The sequence below is a fragment of the Miscanthus floridulus genome, chromosome 9 (genome assembly GCF_019320115.1).
Source record: "Miscanthus floridulus cultivar M001 chromosome 9, ASM1932011v1, whole genome shotgun sequence".
Taxonomy (NCBI): Eukaryota; Viridiplantae; Streptophyta; class Magnoliopsida; order Poales; family Poaceae; genus Miscanthus; species Miscanthus floridulus.
Window position 1 is genome coordinate 97,988,004 of NC_089588.1, and position 27,952 is coordinate 98,015,955.

General features: G+C 44.4%; 1 protein-coding gene across 1 annotated transcript; it reads right to left on the bottom strand.

Moving 5' to 3' along the window:
* Nucleotides 1-349: 349 nt before the first annotated feature.
* On the bottom strand, nt 350-27,952 carry LOC136480368 (probable flavin-containing monooxygenase 1). The gene is made up of 6 exons (XM_066477938.1): nt 27,632-27,952; nt 8,005-8,241; nt 3,808-4,042; nt 3,490-3,665; nt 862-1,223; nt 350-759 (listed from the first exon to the last, which is right to left on the bottom strand). Exons 1-6 carry the CDS (start codon nt 27,950-27,952, stop codon nt 402-404), a joined length of 1,689 nt encoding a protein of 562 aa, XP_066334035.1. The 3' UTR covers nt 350-401.

A 27,952-nucleotide genomic window follows, 5' to 3' on the forward strand; every position in this document is an offset into this window, starting at 1 on the left:
CAAAGCATCCAACATGATTGCCTATTCTGTTGTAGTGGCTATGTTTGGACTCCTTAAAAGTTGAAAATTTCAATTCACTTACGCGCAATCAAATTGCCCCACATTTAATTAATTAACTTGACTGCCTAACATCATCACTAACCTTGTAATAATTAAATCAATCGTACAGCTACTGTCATAACGGAGATGCATTCATAGAAAAGGTTGTGGCCTGAGAATTGATTTATTGCCATATGCCAATCAAACAGTATTAAAACATCCATGGAATCGGTGTTATATTTTCCACCACACGTATGGTGTCCACGAATCACATCACAGAGTGCACACTGGCCACAGTTTCATCGACTAGACGTACTTGCCCGTCTGAGCTGGCTCGCCGCTAGCTAGAGGAGCCCCACACATCACTGGATGCCGGCATAGTCGGCGGGGCCGTATGGCTGCAGCCACTCTGCGAGGACTCCCCCCTGCTTCCTCTTGGCGCTGTACCCCATGTCCCGGCAGAGCTGGTCGTTGTACCACGTCGTGACGCTGGCGAAGCACGATTTCAAGCACAGTCCGCCGTTGCGCCGGTTGTTCCGCTGCGCCCACTGCTCCCACTCCGCCACGCTCCTCTCCATGGCGGCCACGCCGGGCAGCCGGAACGCGCCGGCGAGCAGGTGCGCAACCCACTTGGCCATCATCTCGCAGGGATAGATGCTCGACGCGCTGTCCAGGTACCCGGCGACCGCCATCTGAGGTATGCGTGGGTGCACGCAGTGCCTGCGGGCAACCGATCGACGAGCAAACATACGCGGATTAGCAGTTCAGTTTCAGTGCTAGACTTACTACAGCGCACAAAAAGAAAAACAAGAACGGACTGACCTGTAGAGAGGAAGCATGGCGGCGTCCGGAGGTCCCGCCACTATCTGGCGGAACCAGGACGACACGAAAACGTCCTTGAGTAGCCGGTCGGCGTCGAAGCCGGTGGCGAAGATGACCACGTCGGCGTCCACGTGCTCGCCGGTGCCGTCCAGGACCAGGCCGTCCTCCGAAAAGCTGAAGGAGTCGTGCTTCTTGAGCACGATGCTGCCTTGGTCCACACCATCGTTGAACCTCTCCGGGACCACTGATAACCGCCAGGCCCTCATGGATTGCATCAGGCTGAAGTCTGGTACCACCCCGGTTTTCGGTGTCGGGTTGTACATCTTGTAAAATGTCTCCCCCAGCTTACCCATCAGCGAAACCTGGTGGAGGAATCCAGTGCGGTTATTAGGTTCTTCGCGTGTAGCTTTATTTAGTACTCCCTCCGTTCACAATTATAAAACGTTTTGACATTTTTAGATATATATAGTTTTTGCTGTATACTTATATGTATAGTGAAAACAATCTAAGTACATAGCAAAAGTAATGTACGTGGAAAAAAAAAAGTCTTATAATTTGAAATCTAGGGTGTACGTATATTATATAGAATTTGGAGGAAACGTCTCATTCATTTTAATTAATAAAAGGTAATGATTACTTATTTTAGCCCTTGAAATATATTGCAAAGATATGAGATTTCTACTGCGGCAATTCCATCCTTATCTGGTCATTTCATCCAAAATCGGACAACTTTGTATTAATTGGCACTCCAACTATTAAAACAGTTCGATTTTCACCCTTATCTGCTTTCAGAGGTGGTTTTGCCACTAGTGCATCAGATTATGACGTGGCAACTGATCTGACAGAGACAAGGACAAACAGCCTATGTGGCACTTTATATACTACTAGTGCCTGTTCACCAAAAAAAAAAACAACTAGTGCCTACACTATCTAATAGCTGAGGAGGGGCCCTTGCGGCTGGAGGGCCTGGAGCGCCCGCTTGCCCCCCTTAGGGCCGGCTCTGTCATGCTAACCTATGTGGCAAAATTGTTTTCACGGAATTTAAGTTTGTATACTTAAATGACCATTTCCTGGCATAGTATCTGAATTATAGCATAACGGAAATCAAATCAAGTTAAAACATAATTTTATCATGTAACAAAAGGAACATGAAAACTAAAAGAAGATATGAATTATATTTAATCGGATCCATACTATTTTCTTTGAATTCCAGACATGCAGCCTCAACATCATCTGCTAGATCAGTCGCCATACTGGCAAAATTAAACCACTTTTAAGACAAACCATATGTGAAAAAAGAGTGGTTTTGATAGTTTGACGACCAAAATTACCTGGTTCTCGATTTAGAGTTGCAGCTTATTAGACTTTCAAATGTTATTGAGGCAAAAGATTAGACATTATTTCTTTAAATAGAACAATCCTTATTTGAGGTATGTCAAAAAGTGAAAAAAATGGAAATTTCAAAACTGACATAGGCCTGGCTAGCTGCAATCAGTTAGAGCATCTCTAATAGTTTTCAAAAAAATAATAGATAAATCAATGAGTTTTTCAAGTAGCTAAAAAAAGTAAGGAGCACATTTGTGGGTTCCCCCAATCATTTCCAAAATCTCGCTCCTAAAATATAGAAGGTAATTTTGCATCCAGAATCTCAGACTATTTTCAAATCGCCCCAACCAATTTTATACTCTTTCTCTTGTACAATTGCACTGGGAACCTCGTCCTTACTCCTTATTCTTAACCACGTCCTTCCACTTCCAGATTGACCAATCGATACGGGCGTGTATATTTCCGCGCGATCGGATCAATTTTCCAAAGTGTGCAAAGGTTGGAAGTTAAGATAGGGAGTTGCTAGAGCGATTTTTTTTCATTCTTGCCATAAAATTAAAACTGGGAATGGTTTTTTTTTTGTAAGGAAAAAACTAGGAGTGGGTTTTGGAAACTCTTAGAGATGCTCTTCCACTACCACCAAGGCTCCACCGCCCATGAGTGGTCAGCCAGCGGCTGTGCCACTGCCACTAGATGGCTAACAACCGTCATCCAGGCAATACATTTAAATAAAGGCGCTAACAAACACACGTGACTCCCTACATTCCTATGGATACAAAATAATACGTGTGCCCCCTTCCCTCTCCCTAACGCCAGCCTCTTCCCTCTCCCAGCCCGCCTCCTCTCCTTCCTCCCCCTACGTCGCCCCAAAAATAAGTGACCAATCGATAAGCAAAAATTGAAGTAAATGATGAGGAACAAAACTATTATATACATAACATTTAAATAAAGAATTTATATTTGTGCAGCGCCTGAAATGTAGTGGCCAGGTACGTACGCAGATGTTATTTGTCGGCAAAAACTTGTACTCTCTCCGTTCCAAATTATAAGATGTTTTGGCTTTTCTTCATTTATAGCTTTTGCTACGCATCTAGATATAGAAATGCCAAAACGTCTTATAATTTGGGACAGTGGAAGTACTACACATGGTAATATAAAAAACATAGAAGCTATATGAAATTACACTAAATATTTTCTATTAATACTCCCCCACGCCAAAAAAATAAAAAATACCCCCCACAATTTGACCCACAGTTTTTCTATAAATTTATTTATATAGAAATCTTAACAGGGTCGTCATACCAGTGGAGTGAGCAGTGTAGCAACAAGGCTCTGTGCGAACCCTTCTCCTGGCTTGTGAACCATCGACTCGGCCAATCGAGAGGTCATAAGATTCCCAAGTTTGGCACACCAGGGAAACTTGAGGTCTACCAGCCAATGTGCACTTCTGTACACCAATGTACATGGGTATTTGGAACCTGATAGTCACGGATAATTAACGTGTTTCCATAATGGACATACTGCATGCAATGCCCAAAAAAACAAAAAGGAAAAAGAAAACAAGAAGAATATAATAATCAAAGCCGAAACATGCATGCATCTGATTATATAGTCTCTGACCGTTGGCCTCGGCACACTGTGCGACGATATCCAGGCCTGACTTGCCGCAGCCAACCACGACGACACGCTTGCCCCTGATCAGCTCAGCGGCATCCTCGTTTGGCATTCGCGAGTAATCCGCGGAATGGAGGACGTGCCCGCGGAAGATTCCAGGGCCACCCTGGTGTGGAAATGCAGGGATCTTTGCCACACCGAATCTTCCAACACAGAGAATCAGGAAATCGAACTTGTACGTCTGCAAAACAAATACTAGGATTGTACCGGTCACTTGGAACCAAGTGACATTGAAATAGAGTGGTATACTAGAAATAGGGGCGCGGCGTTGCCACGCCTGCCCTAAACACTTCCCCTCTATTTGGGCCAGTATTACAATGGATAGGAGGCTCTTCCATCTGTTTCAATCCATTAGACTACCAATGGTGCGTATGTTTTACTTGTCTCTGCATCTGCTATAACACCAAGTCTAATAAAAGGCTGTAAACATGCTGAATGCTGAGGTGAAGGGGAGAGGAGATGAGAGAGAGGAGAAACGGGCTGTAATCTAACAGCCGGCTTAGACACGGGAATCGAGAAACTTTATGAGAGAGATAAGTGGACCATGTATTAATGCTGAAGAGCTAACTACTATATACTATATGGGTGGGTTGAGAGGTAGACTGCAAGGATCCCTGAAGCCAGCAGCCAGCTGTATTATTATTCTTGCTCTAAGAAACACGAGGTTTTCTTTACCATTTTCAGATGCTCCATGATAAGGGCCTGACCACTTTATCAATGATCTAATTATCATCATACAGAGAAATTGTTTGAAGATAGCTTGCTTTTCTCTACTGCCACTTGTGAAAGACAGGTGAGCTGGCTTTGGGAATCTCCCATTCACTGCATAGCCGTATATAATCTGTAACTGACATTAGTTAATGGGTAAATATTTTTTCAAGGTAATATCAAATTTTGTGCTTGCAGAACATATAGACCAGATTCTTACAACGATATTAATGCAGGCATAGCCGCATAGGTACTAATGGCTAGTGTAGGGACCTAGGCTAGTGCATGTGGCTTTGCAACTGGTAAGCCTGTTCGGTTGGCTGGTTCGTATCGTTACTCGTTCGTGAAGAAGTACTGTTGGCTGGTTTGTGTGAGAGAAAAATACTGTTCCGACTGAAAATTTACGATCATTTACGACAAGCCACAGCCAAACGAACAGGCTGAATAAGGCCTTCCACAGCGTGGAAGTGATGCCCACCAAAATCTAGGCCCCACCTGAAAAAAAATTGGCATCACTCAAGGACGCTGCAGTGTGCACTTTGATTCTTGGAGCCTAATTTCTGGAGGAAGAGTCAGAGGTGCAGAGGCTCATGTACGATCTCCCTCTCATATGTGCATGGCTCAATGGCGAACAAAATACTTGTTTAATGAATGGGCACCGGTGCTTCAACATGCGTCTTGCTCCAGAATCTTTCATTTCAGGCATCGGTGTTGGCACCGACTCACAGTGTGCGCAGTAGTGCCCCAAGCGGAAAGAGAAAATTTTAGCATCACTCTAGGAGCACACTGCGGAAGGCCTAACAAGGATCCCTAAAACACATTGCAACTATGAATAAACAGATCAGACATATTCTAGCTACTTGATCTAATAACAGCAAACAGTGCTATTTCTTTTCAGTCGCAGCATGTGTTCGTCCACGGTAGAAGCATTTATTTGAGGGGGTAGGAAAAGGAGTAGTGCCTTTCAATTTCTGTGCCCAGTTGCCCACCTATTTACATGCCTTGATGAGGAGTCAGTACTTGAAAAGCTTTAATAAGCACAGGGAACATGCTAGTATTACTCAATGTTTTTTTAACCGGAAAATCACTCTCTGCCACAACATCATACAAAAAGATTAGTGCTCACATTGCAGAACTAAACCAAACTAAAGTGGCTTGTATATTGACTGTAACTTTGTTTTGTTTAATAAACGGGCTAGGAGCAAGTTCAATTCAAATTCAGGCCATGGTTATCAATTTTAATTTCTCTGTAGCTATATCCATGCTTAAAGAAAGTTTCTTGGTTATGATATATTCAGTATTATAATACTTGTAGTCAAGTGAAAAAGGAGGCATGCAACATCTTTTGTACTACCTACCATCATCCAGCATCTAGTTTGTGGAACTTGTATGTTGCCTTCATCAGACACGGGAAGAGAAAACGGTGAGTTCCAAGTCGTGACATTTTGAAAGGGCATTTCATCGAACAACTTAGGAGCGTCCATCAACAAGTAGCTGCAGCAGGCATAGCGTTGGCTAGGCGTTGCACCACGCCCCAACTCTGCCGACTGCCGTCGTTGCCCCAAGCCGCGTCGGGCCTCCATCACCGTGGCCTTAGGCGCCTAGTCATGGAGTTGAGCTTGCGGTGTGGCTCCGGCGTTGGTGCAGCGGGCAGCCATGGGTAGGCGGGAATGCGGGATACGGCTGGGATGAGCGGCGGCCCACGCCGCAGAGATCGAGTCTCCGTGAAACGGCAAGCTTGGTCCTCGTCCGTGCTGCCGAGTGCCGACGCCTTCGAGGCAGCCCACGCCCACTGCGGATGAAGGGCCGGAAGGACAGTGGAGGGTGGTGTAGGCTGAGGGAGGCACAGGCGGAACGGGAGAAATGGGCGAGCGCCGAGGTAGGCGACGACGGTGCGAGAGGATCGAGAAACACGGCCGAGCAGGCTTCGCGACAGTTCGCGAGCGCTCAGGTTTACGGTTTAAACGGGCGACAGACCCCGAGACCCGCGACGTCCCAGATCGAACGTTCAATAACGCGAGTTTGCAGAATCCGACGGTGCCGAGCTTTGGAGGTGACGTGGCCGAATAAAATACGAGATGCTATGGTGCGACTTTCGTCTTGTACAAGATATGCAAGAAACGTGTGGGCTTACGATAATGCTGGCAGACGGGTTCCGTTAGGACGGCTCGTTCCCGGACCTGCGCAATGATCCGGCCCAATAGACCCCCACCGCTCCACCTTCAGTACGATGCGGTTTCTCCAGAAAATAAAAAACACAGCGACATTTCCTTTTCCCCACTGCCGCAAGCATCCACCGTGCCGCCCGCCCGCCGCTGGCCTTCTCCAACGCGGCGACCTTCCCCGTCCGGATGCCGCGCGCCCACTCCGCCTTGCTGCTGCCGCGCGCCCATCCCGCGTCGCTCGCTCCCACCCATCACACTCGTCTATCCCGCGTCGCTCGCTCCCGCCCGTCGCGCGCCCCTCCCGCCCAACCAAGCCTAGCCCGGTGCTGCTAGCGCCGGTGGTGGTGGTGGTGCTCGCGCGCCGCTGGCTGGAATTGTCTAGCCCCGGCCTTCCCGATGTTGCAAGCGCATGTTTCAATTGTTTTAGATGTTTTCTAGCTATATTTCAAGTGTTTCATGCAGATGTTGCAATAGTAGATCGAGACGCTGCATATGTTGCAATGGTTGTACACATATGTTGCAAGTGTCTGTTCCCAATGTTTAATCTGTTTTTTCGACATATGTTGCAAGTGTGTTTATCTGGATGTTGCATATGTTTCACACATATGCTGCAAGTGTTTTATTTAGATGTTGCATATGTTTACAATTATTTTCAAGTGTTTTTATGTGTTTTTGCAAGTGTTTCAGAAGCACGTTTTGAATGTTTTAGCTGTTCCGTACGTATGTTAGAAGTGTTTCATCTGAATGTTTGAAAAGTAGATCGGAGTGTTGCGCATGTAACAATGTGAGCCTACTGCTGCAGCCGCCTGCTGCTGCTGCTGCTGCTGGGGCGCTGTGCACAGAGGGGAGCGGCGTAGCTGACGTGAAGGGGCGCGGGAAGCGAGGAAGCTTGGAGGAGTGACGCGGACAGGCCCCGCCTATGCGTGCAGCAGGCGTTGGCGCTGGCGTTGCAGCAGGCGCGGGCGTCCGGGTGCCGGTGCTGCCGGTGGGCTTAAGGCTGCGAGTTTGAACCCGCGGCTACAGGTGTGCATTAAATCGTGTGAGTTTGTCCTTAAAAATCAACGATTTTTATATACATAGATAGAGGCGGACGGTCTAAAAACCTATTATAGCTGCCTCTAAAAACCATTCTGTGCGTCTATTTTTTTAGACAATGGAACAAAATTCCGGCGTCGGGTGATAATAAACAGCTGATAGTCACAAGAAAATACCAACGCCATTAAAGGTCCGGTCCTCTCGCTCCCGTGGACATTTCTTGGACGGTTCATACATACTCCAGGACGCCGAACCGCCGCGCGTACGCCGTGAGGTACGCCAGCACCTTGTCGTGGCGCGGGAACTCCTCCACCGCCGCCTCCGCCGGCCACGGGAAGTCGGAGAACCGGTACATGGTCCACGGAGTCTGCAGCCTCGTGCAGGCCAGCGTCCGCGTCCACACGCCGCCGGCCGCGGCGCCGGCCTCGAAGACCACGGGCCGGAAGCCCTTGGCTAGCGCGTGCTTGCACACCTAGCTATACCGTGCACACCTAACTATCGCCTAGTATACTTATTGTGTGGACTCAATCGATGTGTTGCATTTATATGATTAAGATATAACCATAGAAGTAGAGTTTGAATTATAGGAAACCTTTACTCTCTCGTTGTTCTGCCACCTAGCTATACCTTACTAGCTAGTTATCTTAAACTATCTTTATCTTGGCTTGTTGCATCAACCCTTCCTACCATAATTCGATTACCCCCTTGCACTAGTTGATACTAAGTTGAGGTAAACATATAGATCTCTCATTTATTATCATTCCTAGCTACCGCTTTCCCTTGGGAAAAAATAAATAAAGATACCTTGGAATACTCTCGGGTGAAGTGCTACAACGGTATATTCTCTGCGCTTGCAGAATTCTCCAATAGACATAAGAAATACCAACAAGCATTTCTGGCACCGTTGCCGGGGAAAGCATAGGCCAAGGAATTTTAATAAATTTGAATCTTGAGTTTGCCATCAATTTAATTATCGATTAGTTGTAGGGGCTTACCCTTGCCTTTGCTTCTCTTTATCCCAAAGCAAGGCATTGTATGAGCGGTTTCCAACTACCGAGCATTTTCATTGACGACCCCAAACAATTGTTGAGGAGAACTAGATGCCGTCAAGTTCCCCCTCAAAAGTTTATCTCAAATTTGGATCATTCGAGGAAGGAGGCTCCGCACCACCACTTAAGGAGGCTATGGCTCAGAAGACAATCTCCGACTTCTCGGACCCATTGGCTACCAATGTGGCCACGGGACCCCAAGTCAACTTGGGGATGCCACTTTTGAAGAATGGTTCTGAATCCAAGGTTTCTACCATGGGCTAACCAACATGGCCCGTAGTCACCTAGATGCTGCCGTTGGAGGAACATTCTTCACTCAATGTGAAAGATGCCAAGGATCTCATAGAGAAGATGGTGACCAATCAAGGGTGGAATGATGAACGCCTCCAACCAAAGAAGAGAGGTATGCACACCATTCATGTGGTGGACATGCTCTCTGCCAAAATGGATCTCTTGATGACTAGCCGTTAATGTTACAATAATAATTATAATAACCCTCCGTCATTGAAAGATCTTGTTTTAGGCCAATATAAAATTAATGAAAGTATTAATAAAAAGTAGTTTGCCAATGACAAGATTCTTGAAAATCTAAATACTAAAATGGACAGCTTTGCTTCTACCGTTAAAAATCAATTGAGTTTTAATAAAATGTTAGAAACACAATTAGCTCAATTAGAGGCCGTTGTCCCATCCTTCGAGCAAGGTAAGATCCCTGGAAAACCCGAGGATCTGGTCAAAACTATTAATTTGGTCACAACAAGGCTTGGTATGCCTCAGCTTCGCTCTAGCTATGGTCCACTCCTTGACCTGCCATTCATGACCAAGAAGGGTGATCCTGGCCGCCCAACGATCAAGTGCTCCATCGGACCCCAAGTCTTCCCTGAAGCTTTCTGCGACCTTGGTTTAGGAGTCAACATCATGTCCAAGGTAACGCACGATAAGCTACTATGTGGTCCTTTGTCTGCAACCTGTATTCGTCTGCAGCTGGTGGCTCAGACCATCTATTTCCTTGAGGGACTTGCCAAGGACGTCTTGGTAAAACTTCGTGAGGAGTTTGTCCCCATAGACTTAGTGGTGCTTGACATGGGAGAAGATGAGGAAATGCCTCTCATCTTGGGAAGGCCCTTCCTCAACACCACCCATGCCTGCATTTATGTGGGTTTCAGCTAAATTCATTTCTGCATCGGCAGAAAGAAAGAAAGGTTTGCTTTTGATTCTTCCACCTCTACAGAACATGCTAACAAGCAGGTCAAGGCAACTTGGCCCAAAAGAAAGCCAAAATCCGTGCCCCACAAGAGGAATCAACCCCCACAGGTAAAGAAGGACGAACCCGCCAAATCACAATTGAACCCACAAACAGAACTCGAACAGGTCTGGTAGAAGAAAGAGGTGCAAACATCTGGGTCTCTGTCTCCAGGACCGTCTGATGCACCCAAGCAACGAACACAATGGAGAAGTCCAACTCTAAGGACTTAAAACATGGAGCCCTCGCCGAAAGCTAACTCTCATATTTAATTTTCAATTGCATTTTCACTTTGCATTTTTGTTTTGAATTCTTCATGTTGGATTTTTTGACAAAACCTTTTCCTTCCATGCATTTGAATTTTAGATAAACTTTTCAAATTTTTTTGAGAAGATTTGGAGGGAAGAGTGGGGTCGACCGATCCCTCTAGGATGCCTTCTGCCACTTTGAGAAAGTGGAGAGCATGAAGTGACAATGGGGGAACAAAAGAAAAAGAAAAGAGGATCAGGGCTTGGTCGACCAACCACCCTACCATGGCATTTGATGGATTTTTGTCCTCCCCTCCCTTTGTGTTGGAATCCCATGCTTTGAGCATTTGGGAAAATGGGAGAAAAGAGAAAGGAATTGGTCGGCGACCACTCCATTTGAACTTTTGTGAAATCTTCTTTCACCATTTAGTATTGTTGGGAATCCAAGACAAATGCCAGTGAGTGGAGTGGCAGGATGAGGCAGAAGGAGGTCGAGGGACCTCCTCGTGAGGCCTCCATCTTGCCACATCCTTTGGCTATAAATTACCATGCTTGGGGAGCTCATCTTCAAACTCATACTTTAGAAATTTCGAGTTCTAGCTCTCCCTCTTCCCTCAAGTTCTTGTGAAGTTTTCTCTAAAGTTTAGTTCATAATTAGCCACTTAAAGAAAATCCAAAAATAGTTTCCTGTTTTTAGTTGCATTTCAAGCTTGTCTTTGATCTTAAGTCACTCTCCCAAGAACATTTGTGGTGGTTCATACACCCCGCAAGAATGATTTGTGGAGCATGACTACCCACAAGAATGGTTTGCGGAGGCAACTACACTCCACATGGACTACTAACTTGAACAACTAACGGCTAACACTAATGCTAATCTTTTGTCGTCCTAGTTGTGTTTTTGTGTCTCTTCTTGCTGCATAAATGAAGAACCCATTCAAGAAGGTGATGAAGAAGGTGAAGGATGCAGTTCATGGGAGCTCGTCTAGGCACTCCTGCCACTCTGATGATGATTCTAAAGGAGGGCGAAGAGGAGGTTCTACCCGCTTCTCTTAGGCAATAGAGGAAATGCCAAGCGACGAACAAAGCCAAGAGGAGCAGCATCATGGTGCATATGAGCAAGCTGCACCCAGTGAAAGTCAATATCATGGTGCAATTGTTGTTCCCCCACTGAGAGCAATGGATAATGAGAGTGGTCTCATGTTTAACCAACAAGAGTTCCAAAAATACCTCTCTATCAGTTGGCCAAAGCCTCCTTGACAGATCAGGTATGGATGTGGAATTCAATACCGTCTTTTCTACTATCAGTTGGCTAGGTTTCTGTAACTTTGCTGATGAACTAGGAATTAGACTTCTTACCATAGAGTTCTTGTGCTCGTTGCAAGTTTCTCATGATGAAGTTTATTTTCGCGTTTTTAATCAGGAGTCTAATCTTACATGGAGTCAGTTAAATGTTGCTCTTGGTTTCGATGATGCATGCTTGCTAGATTTAAACCTTGCCGCCCGTAGATTTAATAAAGCTGAGTTTTCAGAAGCTATAACAACCTCACATAACTATTCTAAGCCAAGACCCAATGACATCTGTAACCCAACCCTGCGCTTTCTTCACCGTTGGATGACTGTAACTTTTTTCCTTGCCATAATGTTCGGCCCTTAAGAATTGATGATTTAAGATTGTTGCATGCCATGGTCCATAAAATCCGTGTTTCACCTTTCAAGCTCTTAGGTACTCATTGGCAAAGTGTGTTTAGTAGAGATGGCTCCATCGACTTTACCTCTCTAATCACTCGCATTGCTGATACAATGAACCTGCTAAATGGTGCACATCAGTTTCAATATATTGCCACAGCTAGGCGCGTAATCACACAAGAATATTTTATTCAAGGCCACATGCTAAAAAGAGGTCCAAGAGGCTCACTTAAAATGATTCATCATGGCCATACGGCTGAAGTCGCACTTCCATGTGAAAGACTTCAGTTGTATAAGGTCCACCAACTAACGTTTGATTTGGACCAAGTGGCTGGACGCTGAAGTTTTATAGGTACAAGTACAGATAGGGTCACACGAAGTACTTCACAAGATTGCAATTTGAGCAAGGTGGCTATTGGTATTTCTTAACATTTACAAATGAATCCACAAGCACACGTATATACCGTTGTAGCGCTTCACCTATAAGTATTTAGGGTATCATATTTTCATAAGGAACAGAGGTGTAAAAGTCTCTTATCTAGTTCACCCAAGATAACAAGAGGGAGAGTGGCTCGGGTAGCGAGGTTTTATTAGGATAGAGATCTTAAGATAAGATAGCTTGATTGCTTATGAGCTTGCTTCGGGCACCGGATCGCACCTGATCTGCCAAGTGATGCCGGCCAATAGCTCTACGCTGAACCTAAATGTGGGGGATTACAAGGGACGGACAGAGCTATCACCACCTGCCGCCTACCCCTCAACTGTGGGGAACGAGGCAAACAAAGGTAACCTATAGCTTAGACACCACATCTACGCTACTGATTACTACTCTAGCATCGGCCAGGAACTTCCGTCTTCATGAGGAGTCCTCTACTAGAGCATTCGTTAACAGAACAGACGACGAACCCGCAAGCAAAAGGTAAACAAAGCTAACTTTACTTTAAGAACTCACCACCGTAGAAGAACACAAAACTCTGTACTCCAAGCAGCAAGAGATGCATTGAGGTACAAGTGTAGAGAGAGCCAACAACTCCAGCATTCCTCTAACCCTTCCTCACTCACTCCCTACACTAATGCTAGCTAAAGAGCTAAAATAGGAATGTGGTTCTTCTTCTTGTCTCTTATGTCTCCCCCTTCCTCCCGTCCAACCCTTTCTTTCTTTATATAGTGCTCCATGGTCAGTTTCTGGGGGAATATTCTAGGAATCCACCCCCTAACCACCTTCCAACGAAGCCTGATGAATCTCTTGGTCAGAAGGGGATTCTACTACCAATCTTCAAAACATTAAGGATTCTAGTTAAGTTGCTCGAACTTGGAATACAATTCTTAGTCCTTGGTGTCACCCGAACCCTGTTAGCACAATTCTCCATTGCTAAGGGCATTGGCCATGACTTTGCTCCTCGAAGTGATAGCACTTTTCCATGTTATAATCAATTTCATTCCAACAAGGATATCACAAGGTCAAGACCAACTTAGTGAAGATGTCCTGTAGATTCTTGTGATCCTCCTATATGTCACTTTTATGCCCAAGTATATAGTATCTCCATGCTCCACAATGGATGACTCCAGATCATACTTCAGATGTTCCATCTCATGCCTTTCTACATAAACTTGTACTTTTCTTCTTGCATAAGGACACATCCCACATCTTGACAAGGTGCATCATTGTAGATAGAAAAACTCTTGTCCTGATCTGGCAAAGCTAATACATAGGTTTTACTTCAACCTCTTCTTCCAAGCTTACCTGAGGTTTCTTGATCCAAACGAACTTAGTAATATTTCCCAATACCACTATAACCATCTTCTAATGATCTTCGAAAAACCTCCAATGAACCTCTTATAGAATCTTACTATTCCAAGGAACTCCACATCACTCTTACATACTTGGGTGGGTTACAACCAAACTCATCATTAACTTTCTCGAGTTCTTCTCCCTATTTTTACCATTAAAAATAACATATCCCAAGAAGAGAACTTCCTTCAACAAAAACACACTTGCTAACTTGGTGCAACATTGAGATGTTCTGAGTCTCCATTAAATCAACTGTAGATGTCCAATATCTCCTTCCTATGTCATCCATGCCAACTTATCCAGGGTATGTTGAAGATTGACTCCCAAATGATACTAACTCGAAGTGATAACCAATATGGTAAAATACCCGAGCTCATTAATCCAACAAGTAACACATCTTTAGCAAAGATACCTACGCTTGATAGTGACTTCTCATCCAAAGACATAACCTATACTTTCAAGTGAAGCACCAGAACGCGGGAAGCCTTCGTCTTGCAACTTCTTTCGCTTGGCAACCCCCCTTAAGAAAAGGTCAAATAGGGGACACAAAAAGGATAGCTTGCACCTTCTTCCAGATGAGCTAACTAGTATCAAGACGTTCTAACATCCCAATGATACTCTCGTGTATGGGCAGGAACAAGAAATCTGAAATTCCTCGCGGGTTGAAAAACAGCAGTGCAGTAAAACAGCTTTAATTCTCATTCTGTTAATCCAATGAAATTGTAGCTTATACTGTTGGAAATATTATAAAATTACCTACAACTTTCTTATAGAACACTTTTCCAAATTCTGCAGTTAACTTGGCTGAAAACAGTGTACAACAGAAACTGCTCTAGGCTTTAGACAGCACAGGTGCATTGTCTTGTGAATTTCATAACTCCATAACCAACAAAGCTATCATGGTGATTCTTGTGGTCGCAGAAAAATATCGAAGTCTACTATTGTCAAAAATTTTCTCTAGATTTCTGATCATAAAAAATTAGAGATATAAGCCAAAGAGTGCAGGCTGCTCCGAAAGACAGGATAGGGAAAACAGAAGAAAACTATAACCCAACTATTTATTTCATTAATCTTATACCTCAGGCCTATAAGCTAAATGAAATTGTGGGAACACCCAACAAGATCATTGCAGTCATTACAAAGATGCAAAACAATCATAAGCATAATGACAATTCAATAAAGCAATAAAGATGCACAACTCAATCATTGATTCAACTTGAGATAATATCATTTTTATTACATAAAGGGCACAAACTCCTATTCCGTAACTAAGGATCTTGGGTAGTCTAGCATGACTTCTCCATTCGTCACTCTTATTGAATGCTTCTTTCGGGTCGGGTATCACTGACACTTTCTAGTAGCAACTTTGTAGTGATCCAACTCTGGCCACTTCCATGGTACAATTATTGATTCTTCTGTGGGTAAAGTTTAACATAATGTCCTTCCTGCTGGCAATGATAACACTTTATCTTAGCTAGATCTTTTGTTATGTCATACTTCACCAAACTGTTGCTTGGTGTGTTGTCAGCTTGCTGACTTTGAAGGTTCATCTTTGTTAGACAGGACCGCTTTCTAGCTCGCTCGATCCTTCAGGGTTGAAACTCCTTATAGGTGATCGTCCACCCATCTATGCATACTTCATGTGGAAAGAGTGGAGTAATCTTAGGTTGAGAAACTTCTGACTCTTTAGAGTCCGAGTTTATCTGACCAGGGATTGGACCTGGATGCGACAATGTAGTAGAACTCGAATGTTGATTGCTTCCTAATTCTGGCTTTGGTGAGACCGCCTTCCTCTTCTTATCCACATTAGCTTCACAACTCAGATTCACCATGACTTTCCTTTTATTAGACATGTTTTGAAGACAGGGAAAACCATAATGCTTGCAGCATTGACATTGGTCCTGACTACCAAGCATCTTACTACCCATATCTTCATTAGACTTTATTTTCTTCCAAGCTTCTGCCACTTGTCTCTTCACTGGTCCCTTTGGCATGTTGGTTTGACCTTGTGGTAGGCACGGTTAAGAACTCCTAGGTTGAGTCATTCCTTCTAATACATGTTGCATAGCTAAAAGCTTCTCCTTGTCTAATGCAGTCAAGGACAATGTAGCTTGGTCCTCCTGACCTCTAATGCCGGTGGTCTCCTCATTACGACCCATCTACTTAGATGAAGAGAGATGATTCAGAATAGAGACAAGGTTTTCATAATAGAACAGAGGCTGAGGTGAGCATAACTTTTAGCAAATAACAAGGTTAGAGAGAAAGCAAGAACTAAGCAAAGATAAAAGCATGCTAAAACATCCCGTTCTATACAGGCTTGCGTCCTACAGTCAACATTGCTCTGATACCACTTTGTAACACCCGGTTTTAAGAACAAAACCAGATACAAACCATATGTGAGCCCAGGAAGTCAAATCTCACATATAGCTACAAATAAGGGTAATATCGATAGACAATGCTCAATATATAACAGATTTAGTATAAAGAATATAACCTTAGGTGGCAAACATCGGAAAGACAACTCCGATCCTTGGGTAAAGACTTCAATTCCACAAGGACAACCGACTGGTTGATCACAAGCCTAATTCCTCCAAACTCTAGCAATCTGGTACCCATCCGGGATTTTTATCCAAAGATTTAAAAAGTAAAGCAAGCATAAGTACATGTCGTACTCAACAAATATATCATGGGGTTCATGAGGCTCAAAAGGCTAACACTGGTTAACTGCGATTAGCTTTTAATGAGTCATCTTTTAGCAATTGGGTGGCAACAAGTTATTCACAAGCCCATATAAACACATGATCAGGTAAACATGAGTAATGAATAGCATAAACAGTAATCATTAGTGAGCATCTTTATCATCAGTATCATCAGTGTTCATCATCTATTCCGTAAATGTTCTAAGGCCGCTCGTGACCATGAGCACGGCTGTTATAACAGTTTTACACTTTGCAAATGTTGTACAATTTCACTATGAGTCGTGATTTACCCTTTTGCCCGAGGTCACGAGCCCCTTAACCCACTACCATGGAAGGTCAGCAGGGTTCACTATGAAGCCTTTCAAAGGTTCGTCTAACAAGTTAGGCCCATTAGATTCACTCGGCAAACAGATGTAGAGCCCCCCTTCCCGATGGCACATTAACGCACAGCCTATACACATGGGGACAGAGGCCACACTATACCTGATTCGTCAAGCCATTCTTATGCAAATAAAGGTAACCTCTAACAAGCTAGAAAAGGTCCTCATACTGAGCTCAAGCCAGAGCCATGTAGCCCTCACAGCTATACTGTAAGTCTTGGATGATCACTTACAGATAAGTCCTTAGGGAGACGAATCTAGAGCACCATAAAAATAGCCCAATGCTCTAGCCCCCTTGTTCCATGTTGCTAAAAGCATCTTTTAGTGTTTATTGCATATACCATTAGTCAAGTTACAAGATCATGACTTTAGTTGAGCACTAGCATCATACTACCCAATGCAATAACCCAAAGATGTCAAGGTACATGGTAACCAAGTACTAGGAAATCCTTAGTGGTAGTCAAGGTAGACACATGCAACATGAATTAAATGATTAAAGGTGTATAGGACAACAAGGAAGATCCCATGCTATACTTGCCTTAAACTGTGATCCTTCTTCAAGTCCAAAACTTCAAAGATTTGCTTCGTGATTCACTACGTATAGCTCACCGACTAGACATGATAAAAAAACACCACACAAGCATCCATGCAATCATACACGAAGCAAACAATAGAACTGAATCAGAACAATACACCAAATATATGAAACAACAAGTAAAAAGGTTTTAAAGATGTTCTACACATTGCTACGAACACACAGACGCGAAAAGCACGCTAATTGAAGCTAAATTATTTAAAGCCAAATTATATTTGTATTAGAAAACCAATATAAGATTAATCTTATGTTATTTATAAAAGACAGAGGTGAAAAACCCTAATTGCTTTTAATTAAAAAACCAATATAGATTAATCAAATTACTATTTTATTCAAAAGCTTTAAACATGTTAAACAATGTTACTAACACATAGATTACATTGTTACAAATCTAACGCAACTTGAATGGTTCAAATCGGAGCTAAAACGTAGAAGATATGAATTAAACAAGATTTCCTTTAATCAAATAATAGATTAAATCTAACCTCGAATTTAAAAAATTGAAAACATATCTAACAGTAGTATGAACATGTAGATTATGGAACTACGAACCTAACGCAAGTTGAACGGGTCAAATCGGAGTTAAAATGGAGAAGATGTGGCCTAATGAAGATAGTGGCAATTTTGTAAATAGATGGAGCTTGTTTTTCGAATTAAAATAAATAATGTCTGATTTTTAAATCTGACCGAGGACTGCGGGCACTATTTTAAGAAAAAGTAGGGATCCTTTTGAAAGAAACTAGGGACGGTGGGTTTATACTTAAAAAGATGGAGGGGGTTTTCTGCAAAAGGCCATGGCGAAGGGGTATCGATGGATGTGTGCGGTTGGATTAGATCTAGACGGTGGAAAAAGAAGGGAGGGAGATGGGGTTCTGCATAGGGTCAGCACGGCGGCACCATGGCCGGATCTCGCCGACAGCGTCGGCTTCGATGTTCCCAGCCACCACCGGACATGGGAGGACCACGGGAAGCAAGAGAAGCACGAGGCGAGCTCGATGGAGGGTTCGGAGGGAGCTACGGCGGCACGGTGGCGACCTTGGGCTTGGTTGGGTGGCTTGGAGCTCCGGCGACACTTCGGCAATGCGGCTAGAAGAAAAGAGAGCGAGAGAGAAGAAAAGGCTAGTACCGGAGACTTTCTTACCTTGCGTAGAAGCTTGGCAAGGCAATCTCGAAGGCGGAGGGGTGGCGGAGTAGTGAGTCCCACGGCGGTGGACCTCCGGCGGCGTGCGGCATTTGGAGCTGCAGCTGCTGCGGCTCAAGGTGAGGCGGTGGCTTGCTAGGGTTAGGGGATGGGGTGCGACACGGGCTCGGCTCCTATATACTGAGGCGAGACGTGGGTAGCACGCCAAGGTCGTGGTGGATACGGGGCGGCGGTGGACTTCCAGCACGGGATGGGCAGCACGCCAAGGTCGCAGCCGAACAGAGGAAGAGAGGAGGCGCGCATGGGCTTTGGCTCTTGGTGGGCCGCGGGGACATAGGAGACGAGAAAGCGGGAGCGGGCCGCGGATGAGGGAAAAGGAGCTGGGCTCCGGTGGCCTGCTTGGCTGCTGTGCTTCCAGGCCAGAAGGGATGGGGGAATGGAAAAAAATGAGAAGCGGGTCCGGGGAAAATGAGGAAGAGAGTGAGTGGGCCTTCGGGCCAAATTGAGAGGTGCGAGGATTTTCTATTTTCCAAATCCTTTTTCTATTTTGTTTTCAAAACCAAATTCAATTATGAACCACATGCAAATTCAAATAGAGTTTCAAATATACTTTTCAACTCAAATAAAATGGGCAAATTTTGGTAAGTTTCCAAAAATAAATTTTAAAACTTTTTAAATCCTTTTATTTTCATTTTTTTCTTTTATTTCAAAGCCAATTTCAAAAGCATTTTGAATTTTGGATTCAACCGCTCATTGCAATAAATTAAATGCACCGGCATGTATGCACATCCATGTTGATGCTCCATATGATGAATTTTAATATAATGAAAAATATTCTTTTTCCTATATTTCATGAGCACAAAAATACATAATTAAATTATTTTAACTCTATTTCAAAAAGACGCAAATTTTAGGGTGTTACACCGAGCCATTTCCACCTCCATGGCATATGTTACTTACACACATGTACTTATGGACTAATCACCTGTGTATCTCATATAAACACAATTAGTCCACCTAGGGTTGTCACTCAATTATCAAAACCAAACAAAGACCTTTTAGAGGGGACGGCAGGAGGGCCTCTGCGATGGCGGCGGCGTAGAGGTCGCAGGGAACCCATCTTGATCGATGAGGGCTTCTCTCTCCACCTCTTTCTCCTTTTTTTGTTATAGGCGACGGTGTGGGCGAGCGCAGACACGGATCGAGGTGTGGCGAGCGGTCCTTCTCCTTCTCGGTGATGATCCATCGGACGAGGATCAAGGTGGGGTGAGGATGACGGCGCGAGCACGAAGGGTGAGGTCGAGCTCTGCTTCTCAGCCCTCCGTCGGCGGCGGCAGCATGGCAGGGAGGAAGGGGCGGCGGCAGCACGGCAGGGAGGAAGGGGAGGCGAGGTCGACAGCGGGGGAGAGGAGGTGGCAGTGTGAGCGAGAGAGGGATCGTGAGTGTGATTTATTGGAGGCCGCGGTATCTCGAGCGTGATTGGAGGCGGATCTCTGCCGGCAACGGCGAGGTCGACAGCGGGGGAGAGGAGGTGGCAGTGTGAGCGAGAGAGGGATCGTGAGTGTGATTTATTGGAGGCCGCGGTATCTCGAGCGTGATTGGAGGCGGATCTCTGCCTATCGCGGGGGGTGCAGGGTATTTGCATGGTGGCATTTTATCGACGAGCGTTTGTGTGGGCCCACAGGAAGTGGCATTTTGAGGGAAAGGGGAGCGAGCAATATTTGGTAGATCGCATGTGAGGCAGACCAACGACCTCAAGGGCGATTGTCTCACCAAAACGGTGTCCAAGTTTTAGTCTTTTTATTTGCGAGAGATATAGACATATGTGGACCAATATGCACGTGAGAGAGACCAGCTGTATTGTTTAACATGGCATATACATGCGTTGACTTATAGATATCACTTGGAATGCCATGTCTGCATGAATGAATCATATAGATATGTGTGTGGAATATCACTTGGAAAGTCATGTCCGTAAACATGTGTGTGGACTGGCATAGTCACATGCATAGAGAAATAAAAGGTATAGACTTGTGCAGTATGGTAGTTTGAAGCCCATGCAGACTTTTCTCGTATGGAAAAAAATGTGTGGACCATAGAGACTATGCCAGTCCACACACATGTTATAGACATAGGCCTTGTTTGGATGTTATCGAATCCACATGCTCCACTCTAATCCACCCTAACACATGTGGATTGATGCGAAAACAATAACATCCAAACAAGGCCATATGTGGACCAATATACACATGAGAGAGACCAGCAGTATTGTTCCTGTACATAGATGATATAGACATGTATAAACCGGCAAAGCCACGGAGAGGGCGAAATTTTATCGACGGTACAGACATTTGAGGCCCGGCCGTCATATCCGTGTGGACGGACGGCACAAAATGAGTGAAACCGAAGCGTATGTATCACTGTATAAGCCGAAGAAACTAGAAACATTACGGGACACATGGGTCAACAATGTCGTGTCAAAGAATACGAGTTTGAATTCAAACTTCCCACTAGATGGGTTTGAAAATTTGAATCTGCACACATGTCAACGGTGGTGAACGAGACGGGTCAGGTTTTGGGCCAGCATTATTTCTGTACATGTTTTTGGTCCGAATGCGTGTTTAGGTATGAGACAGGGTTGTCTTAGCCCTTCACTGTTTTAGTTTTTCCTTTCAATTTTCCTAGAAGTTTCTTAATTAACTGTTGATGTATTCATTTTAATTTTTATGTATTGCACTATTACAATAATGTCAGCTGCCCATAACTAATACTTTTAAGTTACATACATGTATAGTTGCACAAGTTTAATTGTCGTTTTATGTGCCAGTGCATTTAAAAAGTGTGCATTCCCGTCTACATAGACATGTGCAGAGACCAGCATTGTCTTTCATGTATTGATATAGACTTGTGGACTATAGGCGTGAGAGACCAGCACTATTCTTCCTATACATAGATAATATAGATATGTATATAGACCGGCAAAGCACCGGAGAGGTTGACACTATTGTTCATATCGATGATATAGACATGCACGTGATCTGGAAAATCCATATTGTTTGCCGTAGCAAATATAATTTAATATTTTGTATAGATAAACATATGGAATCAATGCAATATTAAAGTCTCACAAAAAAGTCAAAGTTAACGACTAGTCATTTTTGTTAGAAAAGTAGAGAGCGAGAGACAAGCAAGTGATGTAAATGATCTCTTTGTATTCTATTGAACAGTGTTGTACATATATATACAGGGGCTGAAAGAGAGAGGGATGAAAATACACCCTTTGAATTAATTCCTAATTGATCATTAAATAATAATTCTCAACACTCCGCCTTGATCAATTAGCTTCTTGTAATCTTCACTGTTCCTCTATTATGCATCATTATGAATCTTTGGAAAACCCTGTGGGAAAAACCAAAGTAATACTGGTATACCATGTAAAACTCCTTAAAACCCAATGGAAAAAATAATGAGAAACACCATGATATACAATCATCAATGTTATTAGACCCTTTGAGATAAACCCAAAGCCCTAGTCTAAAAACACCTTGACCTTATGGTCAATATGCATCAAATATCATCTTCCAAAAACCCTGGTGGAGAAAAAATAGATGATAAGCATATAACTTTATGTTGACATTGCCTCATCAAAAACTTCATATGAGAAACCATAAATGGAAAACTCACATAAAGAAAATAGTGCAATGCATTTTATGTCACAATATCATCGACCAAAAAACCTCTAAGGGAGAAATGGATGATATGACATAACCTTGTGTTGATATTGTCTCATTAAAAACTTTATATGAGAAACCCAAAGGGAAAAACTCATACAAATAAAAGAGTGCAATATGATATTTTTAACAAGTTATTAATCAGAGAGACTTTCTCCCTGATACATGCAAACCTCGAAGTAAATTCATACCAATGCACTCAACACATAAAAATATGGAGTATGGTAGGCTTTGTGAATATCTCTGCGAGATTATCACAATACATAGCTAGAAAATGTTCATATGCCCATGTTATCTATGGAACAGAACCATCTTAGTGTAAAAATATTGTATGAAGTATAACTTGTCTCCATCTACACATGCGATTGTGATGTCTACGTCAGCAAGGCACACAAGCATTCGTTGTCCACATCAACATGTCATGCAATCCACTAGTATTAATTTATAATAGTTTATTCTTTCATATAAGTAATTATATATAGTCTAATTTCATTCTAAATCATCCGTAATTTCCGTAACAACGCGTAGGGTATGCTTCTAGTTGTATAGAAGCGTAGAATCCATAACTCATAATCCTAAACTCTATTAGCGATGTATCTCAGCATTCAAGCTGTTCACCGCAGCAATGCACTATCACATGCAATTAAAATCCAATAGCGCATGCAATTGTGATGTCTACGACAGCAAGACACACGAGCATTTGTTGTCCACGTCAACATATCATGTAATCCACTAGCATTAATTTATAATAGTTTATTCTTTCATATAAGTACATATAGTCTAATTTCATTTTAAATCATCTGCGATTACCACAGCAACGCGTGGGGTATATGCTTCTAGTCAGTGGCGGATCTAGGATTTTACCAAAGGATATGCCGTGTGAAAATTTTGACATGCATTTTGGTAAAAATCCATTTATCGACTCGGTAAAAAATTGTAAAATTTATAACTCAATTTGGTGTATAAGGAATAAAAATACGACAAGTCTTCAAGTTAAAGATTAAGATGTAAAATTGCATGAACTAAAATTCATTCACATGTCGAGGGTATATGAATGTGCGATGTAAAGGAAAAAATATGAACGGGATGAAAAAAGAATGCAAACTAAATGCTAACTAAAATCTGTCACAAGTAGAAATAAAAGATGAGAGAATATCTATACGAGAGAATATCTATAAGAGTATTACGTTAAAATAATACTAGTATACAGACTAAATGCTAACTAATTCTGGTTGCAGGATACCCAGCAGGTAGAGGAGAGGCCGATGGCAGGATACTAATAAAAGATGAGAGAATATCTATACTAAATGCTAACTAAATGCTAACTAATAAAAGATGAGAGAATATCTATAGTAAATGCTAACTAAATACAAACTAAATGCTAACTAATAAAAGATGAGAGAATATCTATACTAAATGCTAACTAAATGCTAACTAATTCTGCGTGCGGAGGTGCAGTTGAAAGGAGGGGAGGGAGTCCCCGAGCAACGGGCAGAGGAGAGGCCGATGGCAGGAGCCACAAGACCTCTAGCCCAGGGCACGCGGGTCGACCCTAGAGCCGTGCCTGGGTGCTCGGGAAGGCAGCGCCGGTTCAGAACCATCTACCGGGAGTCCGACGTGTAAGTGTCCTTGCCTTGGGATCATTGGCTGTTCGATCTTTATAGTTGCCATGATTCATGAACTGATCTGATGCAGAACAAGGCGCACGAAGGTTCTCAATCCTTTAGGCGAAACTGGCGAGCAGCCGGGGCTGGTCCCGGCGTGGAGGCAACACCGGTAGACCCCATCCCGGAGTTCCCGAGCGCTCAGCGGCCGGTGGAGGAGTCGACCACCGCAGCTGATGGAGTTGGCATCGGATAACGGTTGGCGACAATGGCGGCTGATGCGACGATGACGCCAGGAGCAACGACGGGAGCCGCCGAACCTTCGAAGGCAAGAGTGGGAGTTGCCGACATCGTGACGTAGTCTGAGGCGCAGAGGCCAGTGGTGTCAGAGGAGCAAACACGCGCCCTGAGCTATCACAGGGTGTGGTCAGATGCTCTGTGTGTGCCACCGAGCCCCCGGAGAGTGCCACCTGCTGTGGATAGAGAGGACGAGGTTGAGGAGATTGAGCGTGAAGAATCATGACCTCAAGCCGTCCGAATCATCTACAAGTAGGGGGATGAAGTGGTGGTCATGGAAGAGGACACCTCTAGGGAGGTGAAGAGGCTAGGGTCCACCCTTTCTGCAGCCATGAAGCAGATCGATGTCAGTATTTGTGCCGATGATGTCCATCTTTGACGTTGGAGATTGGAGTTCTTCATAATCTTGGTGCTCTGTAGGGTGTAGCACGAACTGTCGTGCACTGGTAGCAGCTCATCAAACGGATGGAGCCTGTTGCCGAGGAGAACGTGAAACTAAAAGAGGCGTTGAAGCTAATGGAGAAGAATGTCCAGAGGGCCTAGCGCGAACGAGATCTTGCCGCATCAAATGTGAGGGACCTGGAATACCAGAAGGGGGCTTTATCCGAGCAGCTGATGACCATCATTGAGCAGCTAAGGCATGACTCTGAGCAGCTGGAGCGCAACTCCGAGCAGCTAAGAAGCATCTCCGAGCAGAAGAAAGGTACTGCAGATCGGTGAACTTGCTCTATATTGCCGAAAAAACTAGATGTTGATGATCGTCACTTTTGCAGAGCAAGATGCAAAGCTCGGCTAGTTGCACTAGGTCTTCCGTCAACTCTAGGAGGAGAAGGAGGCGACGTCTGGGCGAGTGGAGAAACTAACTGTGGAGTTGAAAGGTGAGTAGTTCATGGTCGGAGTTGTTGCTGAAGTGATTTCTTCACTTGATGGATCCTATTGGTGCCTGCAGAATACCGTCAAAGGACCAAGGCATAGTTCAATGTGCTGGAGCTAGAGGCTAGAACCCAAAGGGGGAAACTTGATGCCATAGTCGCCGGGGTCAAGCCTGTGCTCGACTATGTCAACATGGAGGTAGCTTCTCAGCCCGACGACATGCCACCACATTCGGACACCATCATCGACAGATGCAAGGCGGCGTGGGAGAACTTCAAGAGCTTCAACTGAGACGCCACTGTCTCCGCCATGACACATGCCCTAGTGGTGGTCTGGTCTCATTACCCTTCCATCGATCTTCGAGCGATAGGGGCTGGATTCGCCAGAGGGACGGGTGCGACGAAGCAGCAGCAGCTGGAAGATGAGGTGGAGTATGCGGCGAAAAGGCTGGCTGGTGACGTTGATCTGTTCGGCGAGGTGGACAGTGAGGACCAACGGCAATGACCTGCTTGGAGAGGAACCTGTATAGAATAGTTAGATGCGCGAGGGCATAAGTGAACATTTATGTATTCATATAAATGTTGTTTGTAGACATGTGCATGATTATGCGTCTTGCTACCAGTTTTGGTGAAATGTAGATGTAGTGGTAACCCTAACGCAATTATACATGGTATAAGTAGCGTCTGAGCAGTTAGTTCGTTACTGGGCTCTTGGCCTTGGCTAGCCCGTATTCCATAACATCGAGCGCGGAGCCCATGCACGTGTATGAGGAACAGACATGACCGAGGAACCACAGCCGACCACCCATAACACAGAGCGTGGAGCTCGTAGCACGTGTAGGGATAGATCGGAGACTGGGTCTTTTCCAAAGAACATAGAGCGAAACATGTGCTGCTCAGCGGTTGGCGAAATATCTTAGAGATATTTTAGTATGGAGAAAGGGGGCGGAGCTTTTTTGGAGATCATGTATTGGAGTTTAAGCTGGAGTAGCATAGAGCTAGCAATCGCAAATGGAGATTAAACCGGAGTGGAGAAATAACGGAGACAAGTTATGGCGACAAAAACTTCATTCATTAAGGAGTGGAGAGTACATATCTGGAGTGTTTCAAGGATAGAAACGTATAAGGTGCTTGATGTTCCATGAATTGGGGATATCGATTCCATCCAAGTCACATAGCCGGTAAGACTTTATTCAGGTAACCTCTTTGACCATGTAAGGCCCTTCCTAGGGGAAGGAGAGCTTGTGCAACCCTTCAATTTTCTATTTTCTACGGAGAACGAGGTCATCGACAGTAAATGAACGACCTTTGATGTTGTGATTGTAGTATCTTCACAGGCCTTCCAAGTATTTGGCTGTGCAGATTCAAGTGATTAGGTGTTCTTCTTTGGCCCTGTCGACGTTATCTGTCCGAACAGCTACAGCTTACTCTTCATTATAATGGTCCACCCTAGGTGCTCGGAAGGCAATGTCCGCTAGAAGTATGGCTTCTGAGCCAGAGACCAAGAAGTATGGAGACACACCAGTGCTACGACTAGCTTGATTGCGCAGTCCCCAGACCACAGCTGGAAGCTCTTTGAGCCATCTGCCCGGATGCTTTTCCTCTTTTTGGTATAGCCTTTTTTTGAGGGCATCGAGGATCCTGTCATTTGCCCGTTCGACCTGGCCATTGGCTCTAGGATGGGCAACTGAGACGTATTTAACAGAGATGCATCGGTCTTTGCAAAAGTCCCAAAAATGATGACCAGTGAATGTGGTTCCGAGGTCGGTGATAATGCTGTTCGGGAGACCAAATCTATGGATGATATCTTCGACGCGCTCGACTGTTTTTTTTGCAGTGGCCCAAACAAACGTCTTGTATTCAATCCACTTGGAGAACTTGTCAGTGGCGGCATAAATGTACTAGAAACCGCCTGGTGTAGGCTTGAAAGGCCAGATCATATCTAGTCCCCAGCATGCAAAAGGCTAAGAAGCCGGGATGGTCTACAATTCCTGCGCCGGTACATGTATCTGTTTGGCAAAAAATTGACATTCTTCATAACGTCGGACGAGGTCTTCTGCGTCGGCGATGGCCATGGGCCAATAAAAACTAGCTTGGAAAGCTTTGCCAACCAGGTTTCTTGAGGCCGCGTGATTGCCATAGGAACCAGAGTGCATTTCAAGAAGTAGTTTCACTCCCTCTTCTTGGGTGATGCATTTATGCAGTATCCCTTCCTTGACACTTTTCCTCATCAAGTCCCCATCTACCAGCATGTAATGCTTGCTACAACGGATTAGGCGTTTAGTTTCGGTCTTGTTGGTGGGTACATCGGCGCTAGTGAGGTACTTGATTAAATGCTCGCTCCAATTAGTGGTCGGCGAAGGTACTGTAAGTACTAGCTGCTCGGCAGGGGGGATTTCTTGACCTTCCTTCTCTTACTTAATGGACGGCGTAAAGAGGTCTTGAATGAAGACCCCAGGTGGAATCGTGGCATAAGAGGAGCCTATCTTGGATAGGTGGTCAACGAGCTGATTTTGGTCTCATACCACCTGGTGGTACTCGATACCGTAGAACTTCCCTTCGAGTTTCCTAATTTCAGCGTAGTATGTGTCAATCTTCTCACTAGAACAAGACCAATCTTTGTTGAGATAGTTGATGACCAGTGCAGAGTCTCCGTACACCATGAGGCATTTGACACCGAGCTCGATGGCTATACGGAGTCCGTGGAGACATGCTTCATATTCCACGGTGTTGTTGGAGGCCGGGAAATGTATTTGGAGGACGTACCGGAGCTTGTCCTTGGTCGGTGTAATGAATAAAATGCCAGCACCAGCACCGTTGATGTTGAGAGCGCCATCGAAGTACAT